Here is a 16,104-nt window from a genome sequence, read left to right as displayed (position 1 = left end):
TGTGTTTATATGTAATATGTATTCTATATGTGCATATATATGTTTATATGTGGTATGTATGATATAGATGGTATAGATATAGACATATCTTGTCTTATAACCTAGAATGATTCAGCCAATCAAATGCTAGAAAGTATATTTCCTCGCTTAGAAACCCTGCCAATTCTCAAGTACAGTACAAAACTTTTAAGCACAGACATACACACTCCACAAAAGATAAATTCCATGGAAGTCATACATTCTTTCTTATAGAAGGCTGCTTTGATGACTCTGGCCTACAATATATACACATACATACCTGCACACGCATAAATGTATATATGTATACATATATACAAACTATATATATTTGTATATATACACACATACATATATATGCTACATGTGTATAAATTTGTTTCATCGTCTAGAATGATTCAGCCAATCAGATGCTAAAAAACATACTTCATAGTTTGAATACCCTGTCAATTTGGAAGTATACCACAAAAATTATGGGTATCAATTAGTATGCAAAAACATAATCCTACAAACAAAATAGCAAAAATCATACTGACTATAAATATTAAATGCGGAACTAAATAAATGTAAAACCAACCAATTGCTAATGGCCAACCAACTTTTTTAGGCAACATGTTTTGGTCTAATTTTCTCATCTCCACCTATTACAGCCCATTGCATACTTGCTTATTACATGGAAACACATTATTCCCTGCTTATTTTCAGGGAAGTAAGTAGCCCAGGTTCCAACTATCAGAATATTACACTCCAGGTAAAAACCAAGCTATAGAAGCACTCATGTAAATATACCTCAACAACTACATTCTTCCATGGGATCAGTACTAAGTCTAGAATATAAAAATAAAGAATATCTTGTGTTCCTCTGAAGGGCCTATGAGCAATGCTGAATAAATTTATTTATTGCATCGAAGAATTTCAATGTGCCTTGAGAATCAGGACTATCATATATTTCAAATAAAAATGTTCCACAAAAAACATATTCCAATACATTGAGGATGCTCCATGGAAGTCACACATTCTTTTTCATTGGTTTCTTCAATGACTTATCAGGTTCACAAACCCTTAGCAGTAGTAATGGAAAAGGACTTTAATGTTACCATCATTATTTCAGTTCCTTCCTGATACTATGTTAGCCCTGGAAATACAGCCACTAGATTTGGCATTTGTTCATTCATTCATTAATCTCTCTCTCCCAAAGGCATGCACACAAAGACATACACAAATTCAAGGAGAAGCCTTCAAGTGAAACGGCTATGTCGCTCCTCCTCCCACCTGCATTTCTCCCATAGTTCACTGTAGCCTCTTCTTTCCCATCCTCTATAACTCCAAAGAATCAGGCAGGCATAGCCTCCTGTCCAAGCAGGCTCTCCATGCTCCCTCCTGTGGGCCAAGTGCCAGTGATACAAACAGCAAGAGCTTATGTAAGGAAGGCAAATAGGAAATGAAAACTTACCTTGCTGGAAAACATCTGTAGGGTTAGAGGGTTAGGAGAAAGGGGTGGGGGGGAGGGAGACAGACAGACAGACAGAGAGAGATCGTTAGCAAACAAAAGAAAAATAGAGTATAAATAGTGCGTGAAACTATGAAAAGATTCAAGTTCCACATTTAATATTTATGAACAAAATATTCCTCTTAATTCTCCCCCATTGCAATCCGTGCATAAATCCAGTGTCTCAATGCCAAATTCTCTCTAGGGGACTCTCTGTAAAGAAAGATTTTTTTTTCCTTTTTTAAGCCAGGGCTAGCCCTGGCTTTACTGACCCCTGAACTTCTATAAATATGTGCACTCAACCCTCCAGCTCCCATACTACCATTTTTCAAATATTCAAATTACTCTGCCCTTACACTTCTATGCTTATCTTCCAATGGACTCTCCTCTACATACTTCCAGTAAGTTTATCTGATATTATTAAATGACATAATTTGGAAAAACATGATGGGAATGTAGGCATTATCCATCCTTAAGTTTGCCTTCAAACATGGAGCCCTGAATTCAATGGAAAGAATGCTGAATTTGGAGTCACAAGACCTGAGTTCTAATTCTAACTCTTACACATAATACCTATGTGACCTTGGCCAAGTTATTAAACCTCTCTGGGTCCAAGTTTCTCATTTGTAAAACTGAGGTGTTGGACTAAATATTCTATATTAGGATGTCTTAACCTGGTATCCATGGATTTAAAAAATATATTCTAATAACTGCAGCATTTCAATATAATCAATTTCCTTTGCCAATCCACATATGGTATTTTATTTTATTCATTAAAAAAACATTAGATGTCCATGACACCAAGGTGGTTTAAAAACAAAAAAACAAAAAACAACCCTGTTCAAGATCTATGATCCAGTTCAGTAAAGACCATCAAAGGGACCCAAAACTGGGAGGGGAAATGTTCCTCATATAAGTTCTCTAACCAAGAATAATTAAATACTTCATATATGACATCCTGGTTTTATATAGGGACTAAAAGATGCTATTCTCCCTCAGTTGTTAAGAATTTACTAAGAGTCATAATAAGAAAGAAGGAAAACTTATAAGGAAAACAAAGGTTTAAACTTCTCTATTTCTATCCTACTCCTTTCTTCTCCCCAACTCTTTTATTATTCTTCTCTCTTCCCTCCAACGGGGGATCAGCAGCTTCTAAAAGGAGCATAGGCATACCCTATATGACCCTGTAGGGTTGCAGATTTCTATTATGGAAGGAATAGATATTAACACAGAAGAATACACAGCATGTAAGATTTGAGAATAACTTTAGCAGCCATCTAGTTCAGTGGTGTTAAATGTAGCCTGTAACAGATTAAGACAGAACTGGGAAAAGTTTAACAAAATAAATAAAAATACAATTCCACAGAGATAATGTTAATATGTGTGTGTTTTCTTAAAGTCAATATGATGGCTGAAAGGTTCTCTTTCTATTTAGATTTGGCACTACCAACAGTCCAACCACTGCATTTTACAGGGGAAAAAAAATGAGGTGTAGAGAGATCACGAAACATACTAGTGTAGACACAGTCAAATAAGATATTTATTTAATTATAAGTTTGGGAAGAGGGGCGGCGAGGTGGCGCAGTGGATAAAGCACCGGCCCTGGATTCAGGAGTACCTGAGTTCAAATCCGGCCTCAGACCCTTGACACTTACTAGCTGTGTGACCCTGGGCAAGTCACTTAACCCCATTGCCCCGCCAAAAAAAAAAAAAAAAAAGTTTGGGGAGAGGGGAAGCTTCCCTGTGAATAAAGCCAAAATTTGAAATTTTGCATTAAATGTTAATAAATATGGAAGAATATAATCAAACATGTAAACATTAGCAAAATGAGGTAAATTATTCAACTATCAAGCAAATCTTTTCATTAGTCACTGAATTAGTCACCTCCATCTCTTTCCAATATAAAATTCCAATGAACTATCATCTCATAAATATTCCTTCTATTAATGCCAATTATGACCTATCAGTCTGCCCATCCTGGATACCTACCTACTCCCTTCCAAAGTTCACCATAGAGAGCCACCCAATTATTCTATTACTTTTCCTTTGCAAACCTCCCTTTGAAATCTAAGGATTTTTCTTAGAGTTTGAGGGTATCAGTGGGAAAAGAAGATCTAATATTCAGTCAGGGATACTGAGACCTTATTCTCCCCTTTTTTTCTTCTGGATACTTTCTCTTTAGCAATTAACTGGCATATCCATAAAACAGTGTCATTTATCAGTCTTTGATAGTCAAAAAGCTTGCTCAGTCTGGGAACTGAAAAGATCCACAAATAGCACAATAATTCAACTTGAGCTATATTTTACACTTTTAAAATTTTAATGAATATCAGTATAAATAATGCAAACATTCTACACATGACTTATCTTAATTGATTTACATGCCTCAATTTACATTTTCCAGATGAAGAAACTGAGACTCGGTGGGATTATGTGACTTGCTCTGAAATAAGGGGCTCTTTCTACTATGTCACACTGTCTCTTATCAACATTCAGCCCTTTCCTATATACAACCATGCCTTCAATAGTCTATTTATCCAATTGGGATTTATTAAGCACATCCTCTATGCATACTCACCTTGGAACTGCAAATACAAAGACAAAAGTGAGTAAGTCTTTATCCTTAAGGAACTTACATTTTACTGAGGACAGACAACACATATGCAGATAAATTAATACATAGGGGCAATTAAGTGGAGCAGTGAATAGAGTGACAATACTGTAGTCAGGAAGACCTGACTCAAACACTTAATAGCTTTGCAACCCTGAGCAAGTCAACCTCTTTGTCTCAGTTTCCTCATCTGTAATATATTCATTGTAAAACACTTAGCACAGTGTCTGGCACATAGCAAGCACTAGATAAGTATTAGTTATTAATCGAAAATGAAATAGAAATTCATCTCAGTTGGATGTGGGCACTGACAACCTGGGCATTGGGAAAGGTTTTGGGTAGAAAGTGGTGGTGCTTGAAGATCATCCCTGAAGGGAGCTAAGAAATCCAAGAGGCTGTGGAAAATAGATGTATATGTAACAGCCAGAACAAAGACCTGAAGACCATGTACAGGTAAGTCAGTTCAGCTGTAAAGTATAGCACATGAGAGAATCTGTGTTGAAATCACTCAGGTAAAATAAGGTTCTGAAGAGATCTCTTTAAAACTTCCCTTTTCTAAACAAAAGAAAGCCATTCAAACTCAGACCCCAGTAATTAAAAACCAAGGAGGGGCAACTAGGTGTTGAAGTGGATAGAGCATCGGCCCTGGATTCAGGAGGACCTGAGTTCAAATCCAGCCTCAGATACTTAACACTTACTAGCTATGTGACCCTGGGCAAGTCACTTAACCCCAATTGCCTCACCAAAAACCAAAAACCAAACCAAACCAAACAAAACAAAAAACAAACAACAACAAAAAACAAGGAAAGAAAAAAGAAGAAAAATGTGGAAAAGGCATCTTTTTCTAACATCTGTCTACATTTTTTTCATAATGGGAGTTTATGAACCTCAGAAGATGTCAGTCACAGAAATACTTACACATTTCCCTCGCTCCTTCAAGAAGGAAAAGTCTTCTTCCCGTACTCCCCTCCCCCCAAAAAAAACCCCAACTAATCAGTCTTGATGAATATAAAACTCAAATCACTCTTTTCCCTTCTCAGAGGAATTAGGTAAGAAACCACTAATTACAAAAATGAACACGTAAACAAACTCTGGTTATCTTTTGAAAATGCACCCTGCTAATGCAGATGCTTAGGAAAGAACCTGAAAGTGTTGGTGATTCAGGCCTGGGAAGTAGACTACAAGACAAAAAAAAAAAAAAGCTCACCCTCCTTAACCTTAACACAGTGTTCTGCTCCAGTTAAAGCCAAGACCTAAAGGTCTGCCCAGCAGCCTCCATGAGCTCTCTTAACATAAGATTCTAATGCACTGAGTTCTCTAGAGATGGATATCATATACACAAACTATATGGTTACTTATTATTAATAATAAATCATGACAATTAGCTTAGTTGATTCTTACATGCCTCTGATTAAAAACTTTCCTGAGTGCTGCTCATCCAAATGACTAGTGTTTACCCCTATTAAAGATGATTTAAGGACACTCTGGGTGAACCCCTTTCTTGTTTCCTGATTTAATAATTAGCAGTAGTGATATGCAGAGCAAGTCAGTCTTTCTCTATCTTATTCATCTATTACTTTGCTTTATGAGGCAAGGCTGAATTTCTGTCTCCTTGCCCATCCAACCTACAATGGAATAATTTACTATTTCAGTCCATAGTCCAAAACTACCATATGTGAATACCTCGATATCATTACAATATTACAATTAACCCACCCTAAGGCATTACAGATATGCCAAACACAGGAAAAAACGTGATGGCATTGGTAAGACTGGGGGAGGTATAGTTACTAGTTCTCAAACAATATAATCACACTACTCTCTCGATTTTAGTTCTTTTCTAGGTTAAATTATAGATGAGGGGAGTTTAGTTTCTTGAAAATGCTTGCACTTAACTCCCATTTAAGAAGTCTCACCTGGGGAGACAGCTGTCTTGTAAGTCCTCCTGTGGCTTGTGCTACAGAAAGAAAATTATCTTTCAAGTTCAAGTACTCTTATAGTAAGATACTGCTAGGTCTTGACTAATCAGAGAAAGAGAATGGAATATGGACAGTGATCATATCTGGAATGAACACTGTTGCTTCCATGCTTTTACAGACAGCAAAAAAGCAAATCTCAAACTGACCTTTCATTCTGTCCATCCACAACACACACACACACACACACACACACACACACACACACACACACACACACACGTATTGAGTTTCACGAACCAAAGGCAGAAAAAGTCCAATACATACCAAAATTGTCATAGCTGCTTTTTTTTTTTTTTGGCCCCTTGCAAAGCCAACAAAGTGGATGAATATCAATTACGGATTGGGTGAATATTTTATGGAATGGAATACTATTGTGCAAGAAGAATTAACATAAAGATTTTAAAGAAACACCTGATAATTTGTATGAACTGATACAAATTGAAATTATCGTAACCAAAAGAATAATATACATGATAACGACAACAATGCAGATGAAATTATTTCTTCTCAAACGCATTTGAACCCTAGGTAACTGAAAAACACCACCACAGTAATGGTACTATGGGGCAAATGAGGAAAAATACCTTCCTCCTAGGGAAAGAGGGGAAGACTACAAGGGCATAATATTATATGCATAATCATATCTACTAATAATGTCAAATGTTATTTTTCTTTATTATAAGGGGGGCTAATTTTCAGGGATGTAAAAGCAAGAAGATATTAAGAACTGAGTGATATTTTTTTTAAAAAGCACAAATTTGTCTGAACTGATGAAGAGGGAGGTGAGCAGAACCAGAAGAATCACTTATACAATAATAATACTGTAAAGACTTGAAACTCTGATAAACACAAAATGATGAGCCACAATTCCAGAGGACTCATGACAAAGCATATTACTGACTTCCACAGAGAGAGTGAGGAGAAGGACTCAGAGTGCAGAATGTGGTTTATGAATTTTTAAAAATATGGCCAACGAGGGAATGTTTTGTATTTGACTATATGATTTTGTGATGGGCTTTGTTTTTCTTTCTCAATTTGGGGGTGGGGAGGAAGGAGAAGTCAGAGAGAAAGAAGGTAGACCAGAAAAAAATTCCATTTGGAATTTATTTTTTATTTATTTTTATAAAATTCCATTTAAAAAATAACAAAAACATCACTAAAACTTTTTTTTTAGTGAGAAAATTGGTGTTAAGTGACTTGCCCAGGGTCACACAGCTAGTAAGTGTTAAGTGTCTGAGGCCGGATCCGAACTCAGGTACTCCTGACTCCAGGGCCGGTGCTCTATCCACTGTGCCATCTAGCTGCCCCTAAAACTTAATTTTAAAAAAATTCACAAGCCATTAAGTACCACAAATGGACAGAATGAATACCCAGAATCTGGGCCTACCAAACAAAATGGTAAATCTAGTTTGCTCTAGCTATGAGGCTATCTCCTCCCTTGTAAATATATAACGATGAAGTTCATAGACTTGTAATAAAGCCTCAATTATTGCATTTGTGTTGAGAAGGGAGGGCTAATGTCTCAGGTTCTTTAACAGATACCAGAACAATAGAATAGTCATCTATGGGCTGCATTGAAAAATGTCTACTCAAACTTGTGGGGGTAGTGAATGAACTTTGGACTGAAAACTTGGGTTCAATTCCCAGTTCTCATGATTTCTGGCAGGGAGACTTTGGGAAAACCAAAGTTTTGTTCTTTATAAGACTGAATGAATGTAAAACATGGCTCTTGATGCAGCAGAAGTAGAGAACTGTCCTTGGCATCTAGAAGATCTAGGTTCAAGTCCTGAGTCTCCCCTGAGAATACTGGCCGTGTGACTTTGGGCAAGTCATTTTACCTTTAAGGTAACTGTCTAAAAGACTGTAAAGCTGGGTAAATCACTTTAAGCTGTTTCTTTCAGTTTCCTCATATGCAAAATGTGGATAACAGCACCTCCCTTAGGGCAGCTAGGTGGCACAGTGGACAAAGCACCAGCCTTGGATTCGGGAGCATCTGAGTTCAAATCCGACCTCAGACACTTGACACAAGCTGTGTGACCCTGGAAAAGTCATTTAACCCTCAATTCCCTGCAAAAAGAAAACAAACAACAGCATCTCCCTCCCAAAGATTGTTGTGAGGATCAATTAAGATAATAATTGTAAAGTGTTTAACATAATACCTGGCATGTAGTAAGTGCTATATAAATGTTAGCTATTAATTTTAGAGTGCTATAAGCAGATGAATAATTAGTGCTATTTTTAAAAACTGTAAATATGTATATTTCATTCAATGACTAGTTCATTCTTAGTTCATTCTAGCTTTCATAGCCACCACTTCAATCTCATGTGTCTCTGGTCACAAGAGATTCAAACAGCTTCTGAGAAAAGTTTATCCAACAGACACAATGACAACATTAATTTCACCATTCCATAACTCTTTAATGACAAAAATTCAAAAGAACTTCCTAAGTATTATCTCATTTATAAGTAATACATCCAAGGGAACTGCTAATTATCCTCCATCCAAAAGAGCAGAGGTCAAATGACTTGCTGAGATTCACACTGGAAGTCATAGAATGTTAGCATTATCAGAGACTTTAAAGATCTTCTTGGTCATTATAGAGATGATGAAATTGAGAACCCAGGCAAATCACTTGCCTAGAGCATACAGCTAGGTTGCTAAAATTAGATATTCTTAACTCCCCTTGGCCCTGGAAACCTGCATAAAAAGCAATATTATGAACTGGGCAAAGTATGTATCTGGCACTCGCTTTTTTGATGTTCCTTTCCTTCAAGAGCACTTGGGGACTGATGTCTCCTGGGTGTCTCACAAAGCCCACTTAGTCAATCAATAAACATTTATTAAGTGCCTCCTTCGATGTAAGCACTATGCTAAGCACTGGCGACATAAAAAAAGGCAAAAGATAGTTCCTGCTTTCAAGGAGCTCACAGTCTAATGAACACTCATTCTATCAGAACACATGCTACAATTCTTTCCCATTACTCTCCCCCATCTATGTACATCTGTCCTATGTCTTATTTCCTAGCCCCCCTCCCAGCATTTCTGCCTCTAGCTTACCAAGTAAATTCATCTATGCTGATGATGTTTCCCCTTCCCAACTAGCTTTCTCACAAAACTCCCAAGTAAGGCAGAACCAGATAAAAAAGTGATTGGGAAATGTTTAACACAATCAATAAAAATACACTACAACACAGATAATGTTAATTTATGGTTTTCTAAGTCGATATGTTGACTGCAGAAATGCCTTGCTCTTTGCATTTGATATTACTGAGTATGTGCTTTAACAAGCAGCCTTCTGAAGAAAATATCTCAACCCAAAGGCAAGACTGCAGGGGTAAGCAATTCAAGCACTAGTACAGGCCAATGTGGAAATATTTGAGAACACATATGGCTTTGGGGCATGCCCAGAAAACATACCACATGTATAGTAATTTGTTCCTAGGGTTGGTGCTACATGGCTCTTGATACTAGGGATAACGTAAACAGCTCCCATCCACCTTCTAGCACTGGGTATACAGAAAATACTTTCTGAAAATATCAGGTATGAAAAAAGGATTTTAAAAAGAAACTTATTTATTTTCATTTGTATTCAAGTCAGCATATGTAAAATTCCCTCCAATGGAATTTTGCTTGTGCTGAGTTTCATTACAAATGAAAAGATTTTTTAATCTCCTTTCTGTCCTAGACTCACTTTAGCAAGCTCCACATACATATACACGTTGAATCTGATGTTCAATTTACAAGCCTCATGTAAAGCAATGGCAATAGTAGCTGACATTTGTATAACACTTTGTAGTGTAGATAGAGAGACAGAGAGATAGAGCATATACATATATAAATGTATAGCTGTGTGTATATATACACACATATATACATATACACATTCATATATATGCATATCTATACACACATGTATGTATGTGTATACATATGTACACACATAGCTTTATATGTATATGTGTGTATAAGTGTATATACACAGACTTAATTTTTAGCATGCAGCTATCTATCTGTAGGATCAAATGAAATCATGTATGGATAATTATGAATATATCGATCTGTCTATCCATATGGACATATACACACACATATATATATATATATACATACATACACAGAGACACACATACATACACACATATACATAAACCCAGGCACATGTGTGTGCATGTCTATTTATATTGATTTATATATATATTTTTATATATATTCCCATCCATCTATGATTTCATTTGATCCTTAAAACAATGCTATAAGGTAGAAATGCCGTGGTTATTATTTCATATATTTTGAGAGAATTCATTGGGGTTACACGACCAGCGTAAAATGAGTGAGGAGGGGAGAAGGAGGTGGCCCTAAGAGGCCATGTGGTATACTGATGGGATACTAGAAGGAGCATTCTTCAAAAGTCAGAGGAGATGGGTTCAAGGTTCCAAATCTGCTACTCATTACCTATCTCAAACAAGTCCTTTCATGTCTTGGGCTCTCAGTTTGTTCATCTGCAAATTGAGGGAGTCAAATTAGCCAATCCTAAAGAGCCCCTGTGGCTCTAAGATTCTATGATCCCAGGGCTGTGTCTGTCGGGTTGGGAGCCAAGGGGAGTTGGGCTCCTGCTGGCTTTCAGCAGGCCTGAATCTGGGATATGATTAGTTTTCATTGTCTACAGTGCCAGACAACTTACTCAGTCGTGTGACCACACAGTCAATATCTGTGACCTTCCCTGCTTCCTGCAGGCACATTCAGACAATTCTGACTGAATAGAGAGAGACATTGTGAGTCTTGGTAATAGTATTAAAAGACCATGAAAGGAAGAGGACGACTTCTCAGTTTTTAGTCCCATGATGTCAGGGGCCCTGTTCTTTATTTCCAGAAAATAATTTGGTTTTTTCTTCCCTATCCTTCCCTTTACATTTTTTTGAGGGGGAGATGGCTGCCTGCTTGAAGAATTCTGTTTCCATGATCCTAGTCTCCCTTCGCTTTCTACCACATCAGAAATGAAGACGAATATTTTTCCTATAATTCTCCTCACTTTTCTGGTCTTGGTGCTCAGCAAATGTCTTTTATTTGCAGAAGGGAAAAATCATCTGCTAGCACATGTGTTGTTGACATCAATCTCAGGCTGTATACCCAAAGCTCTCAGCTCCCCACACTGCCTTGGGAAGGCGACACAAAGTGACGTAAGTCAGTAAGTCTATAACATTTTTATGACACCCGTTGAGTAGTATATCTCATTTCCAGCACAGAGGGATAAAGCTCTTAACTACTGAAAGTACATAAAAAAATAGATTTAGGAATAATACTTTTTATGATTGTATTCTGTATACTGTGAAAGTTATGTTCGAATCTGCTGGTACTTTATGGAGCTGATAAAGGAGAACAGTATGGCTTACTAGCTAACAGTGTATTTTATATCCATTTAAAACTGTTTTCCTTTAAATTGAATTACTTTTTGAGTAATTATAATAAGACTAATCTGGGCTTAATGAATTCATGTACAAATACTTTAGACTGCATTATTAAAACCTCCACGATATGAAACTATATTAAACTCACTGCCTCTAGCAACCAGTGATTTTCTCTCTGTTCAGTAGAATGTCATCCATGATTTTCTCTGAATTCTTTAAAACCAGCTTGCTGAGAAGTGGTGAGAGTGTAGGTTAATATCTTAACAAAGGAAAATTTTGACAGGTTATATTGTACTACTATACTGAAACTCAGGCACAGAAATATCAATTATAATAAAAAAGGATTTCTTATGTATCTGGATATGGAAGTTTCTGTAGGATTGAGCACTATAGCCCAGCCCTCCATCTTAAAGTGTTGGTTAAGAATGAAATAAAAATAATTATCAGCCAATTCCCCAAAACAAAATAATTCAGTAAGTCTCATTTCTTAAGGGTCTTTGAGTATTTCAGATTTTACACTGTGTCAGGGAAAGAGAGCTGGAATGGAAATAGGCATTTTCTGGCTTTTTGCCACTGGTTCTGGTTTCATCATTAATTAGTTGGTCGGCCTGGAACACGTCACTTTCCCTTTTTGAGCCTCAGTTTCCTGATTTTTAAAATTAGTATCCTTCCTGGCTCTAAGATTTTTTCCATGCCTTTAAACTCGAAATTAAACATATTCTATCAAACATCTCGTTATATCACATACAATTGTTGTTCAAATTATGCTAAATTTTATTAACACATATATTGCATATATCAACAAACCCAACTATACTAAAGGCTGTTGTTTCAAATTTCTCTTAAATGATTTATCAGTGAGTAAATATTTTCTTCCATTGTTAATAAGTTAAGAACCATGTGAAACCTTTAAGGTTAAAATGAATTCCTTTTTTCCTACTTCCGAAAATATACCTTTTCACTGAATTTCCAAGAAAACATTGATTAAAACAACTATAACATTCTTTGCAAAAAAAAAAAATCATCTAGATGTGAGAGTTTATCTGACATTTGGCCTCTTCTCCTAACTCTCAAAGGGTGCTAATTTTCACAAGGTGTTTTTAAAGTAAATATAAATGAATATCAATAGTCATTATTGTCATGGCTTAGAAGAAAGTATCTTCAGAGATCTCCTTAATGTCTGGGACAATTAAGACCTAAAATGCTGATATGTTGCTTCTAGTAGCCAATAGTGCTGGCCAACTGATTTTCTAATAAAACTGATTTGTCAAATACTGATCCAAGTCATAAGAAGAAAGGAACTAGTCATCCCAAAGAGCACTTTATAATAATAGTAACAGTCCCTTACAGGAAACTAACTAGGAAGGTTAAATAATAGTCTAGTTGGAAATCTACATCAGGCAGGGAGTTTCCAAACCTGGAATTCTCTACTCTGATGAAAACAGGTATGTCTAAAAATTATCTATCTATCTATCTATCTATCTATCTATCTATCTATCTATCTATCTTTCTTTCTTTCTATATTTCTATCTATCCACCTACCCACCTACCTACCTATCTATCTATAACATCTGAAGTAGACAAAATGCTTTCATTATAGTATCTCAATTAAACAGAAGAATTCAAGTATCATAAGCCCTATTTTTCAGCTGTAAGTATCAAAGCTGGAATTAGAGGCTAGCTCATCACCTCTCAAAAGCAAAGGAATTTTCATTAGATTGGCAGAAAGGAAACTTATGTTGACTCTAGTAGACACGACCTCTCTTGACTTCATTTTCCTAATGTATAAAATAATGAAAGACAGACTAGATAATCCTTTGTTCCTAAAACTGATAGTGACCATGATAAACATAGTAAGTAGGCTGGCATTTCTATGCCAAGTAGAATTATCCAGAGCTATAAGTGTATTGAGCAGTTAACTTGAAATAATAAGAATGAGGTTTGAGTCCCAACTCCACCACTAACTCATTACCCAAAAGAGATCTGGCAAAGATACTGCAATGGTTTGTCATGTTCTTCTCCAGTTCATTTTATAGGTAAGGAAACTGAAGCAGAGTTAAGTGACTTACCCAGGGTCACACAGCTAGTAAGTGTCTAAACATGGATTTTAATTCAGGAAGATGAGTCTTCCAGATTCTAAGCCCTAGTGCTCTATCCACTGATATCCATCTAGAAGCCCAAAGAGTTGTTAGAACAGAGTAAAGTAATGGCTCCACCTCTCTGGGCCTCAGTTTCCTCATTTGGAAAAAAGTATGTAAACCAGAAAATCTCTTGATTTTCAAGAGATTTACTCTAAAACTCACTATAAAAGAACTCTAAATTTCTATTAAAGTTGAAACACATCAATGGACCAGAAATGAGACCAACAATATAGTTTTAGTCCAACTGATAGACAGATATACCCTTTTGTGTTTTTACGTGTGTCTTTTTGAAATATTCATATGTTTGGTTTTTTTTAGGGGGAGTCCCTATAGCAGGATTGTGAGGGTGACTAGGTAAAGTGAGAAAGGAAGCAAAGACATCTTATTGACCATGATTTTGTAACAATCTCCACATCTAATTTTTACTTCCTTCAGGTTTAACATAAAAGAGAAATTCCAAGAAGAAAGGGAAAGCTGTGTTTAAGGAGGAGGTAAGAATTCAATGTTTTCACTTCCAAGAAGTGAACGATTCTTTTAAGCGTAAAAGCAATCAATTTCAACCAGTTAGATGGATGAGGACTTAGGAGGAACTCAGTTCCTACATCTCACCACAAATATCATACAGGCTTTGGCAAAATAACAGAAATAGGAAAGAATGATTTACTTCAACACTTGCCTGGATTCTGAATGAGGAAAAAGCCAATACTAGTCAGGATGTCCCAGCGTCTACCTATCCCCACTCTACAAAACAATGATTGTTTAAAGGGACATTGATGACTAGAAAATTTCCCAAGGAAGTTTGCAAAGGAAAGAATCTACAAATGTCATGAGGAAGGAGAAAGGAGACTGGGAAAGTAAAGATTAAAAGAAAACAATACAGTTTCCTTTAATTATCTGAAGATCATCCATATGGGAGAAACATTAGACTTATTCTTTGTAGGGCTAGAAGGCAAAAACAGGGCCAAAGGGGAGAAGTTAAAAAGAAGTGAATTTTTGGCTCAATCTAAGAATTTTCTAATAAATACAGCAGTCTATCCAACAATGGGCTAGTTCCTGAAACAGAAAGTCATGGCGTAATGCAAAGAACACTAGATTTGGAGCGCAGCACCTGGCCACACAGTAGGTGCTTTATATAAGTGCTTAATGACTTATGGATGGATTCTGTCAGTGGGCCTGGGTTCAAACCCTAGCACTACCACTGATGACTATTTATGTGACTGAGCAAATCATTTCAAATCTCTGGTTTCATATATACTGCAACTGTACAGATGGATGTAACTCAGTACTCTCTACTAGTATATATCAGCTCATTAGTCATTGGGCAAAGACTACATGATACAGACTTCAACTCTTTTAATTAGTGTTTGTACATAGTCTAAAAAATCTGATTCTTCAGAGCCTCTATCTCCTTTTCCTCTTACTCTACCACCAATATAGTTTTCTCATCAGTAAAATGTGGGAGGTTGGACTAAATGATCTCTAAGATTCCAGCTCAGTATCTATGATTCTGTGGTTAAGATGGTTGATGGCTATGTACCTGCGCACATATCTGTGATACTGTAGGAAGGATCCCTTTATTCTATGGGATTTTAGACTAGATGACCTCCAACTCTCAGAATCTGTTTCTGAAAAACTGAGAAAATATTTTTATTCATAACAAGAAATTTTCACCAGTTGCTTTTCTTACTTTATACCTGGGGCACTGATAGGATCTCACCACATGAATGCACATTAAAACTTAGGCATACTCTGTAATAGAAGAATGCTACTGTTTTTCAAAAGTAGTGAGAAGCAAATAATTAAATGTGAAATATAGGTATTTCATAAATCTTTCAGTGCTCTGTTCTTTATTTTTGAAAGCAGTAAATTTTCCAAAGTCACCCACTCACAGATTTAGGTTGTGAATGTGTCACATTTCTCCAGATCAGTCACATTTCATGACTTTACGTGGCAGGACAGAACATACTGTGCCCAACTGCTCTACAATCAAATCATGAATTTCAGGAGGAAAAAAAAAACAACAATAGAACTAAAGACACTTTAAAAACAACTTCTGGAGCTATAAATGGAAAGGAACACAATGCCTATTCTTGAAATATTTAATACTTATAGAAAGAAGTCCCTCCAACCTCCCACCCCCAAGTACTACTCTAACATATCATCTGGACAAATGAGTGTGGCACACACTCTTCCAGACATAACCAAGCTAGTGGAGGTATGGTCCAAACAACATCTAAGCATAAAGTTTATCCTCAGCAAAAGGTTGGCCACTACGTAAAGAATTTTTGGAGCCACGGTGATCCCAAATGGGACAAGAAGACAAACTGGAACTAAGATCCATGTATCCCCCCCTCCCCATCCTCTTTCACCATGATGATGGTAGAGTAGCAGAAAAGTCATAATGAAATGAGCAGGAATTCTTCACTTTTTATGTCATGGATCCCCCTGCTAGTCTTATAA

General features: G+C 36.4%; 1 protein-coding gene across 5 annotated transcripts in view; it reads right to left on the bottom strand.

Moving 5' to 3' along the window:
- Positions 1–16,104, bottom strand: part of GFRA1 (GDNF family receptor alpha 1) — a 331,948-nt gene that overhangs the window by 254,554 nt on the left and 61,290 nt on the right. For 4 of the 5 annotated variants that reach the window (XM_043985946.1, XM_043985948.1, XM_043985945.1 and 1 more), the window contains one exon: positions 1,472–1,486. The exons of the other annotated variant lie outside the window; for it this stretch is intronic. In XM_043985946.1, coding sequence (XP_043841881.1) covers positions 1,472–1,486 — 15 coding nt within the window. The remainder of the gene's footprint in view (positions 1–1,471; positions 1,487–16,104) is intronic. 5 annotated transcript variants of the gene reach the window in all.

The sequence above is a fragment of the Dromiciops gliroides genome, chromosome 2 (assembly GCF_019393635.1).
Source record: "Dromiciops gliroides isolate mDroGli1 chromosome 2, mDroGli1.pri, whole genome shotgun sequence".
In the NCBI taxonomy this organism is placed as follows: domain Eukaryota; kingdom Metazoa; phylum Chordata; class Mammalia; order Microbiotheria; family Microbiotheriidae; genus Dromiciops; species Dromiciops gliroides.
The sequence above is the reverse complement of the archived record's forward strand: the minus strand, read 5'-3'. Positions and strand labels throughout refer to the sequence as shown.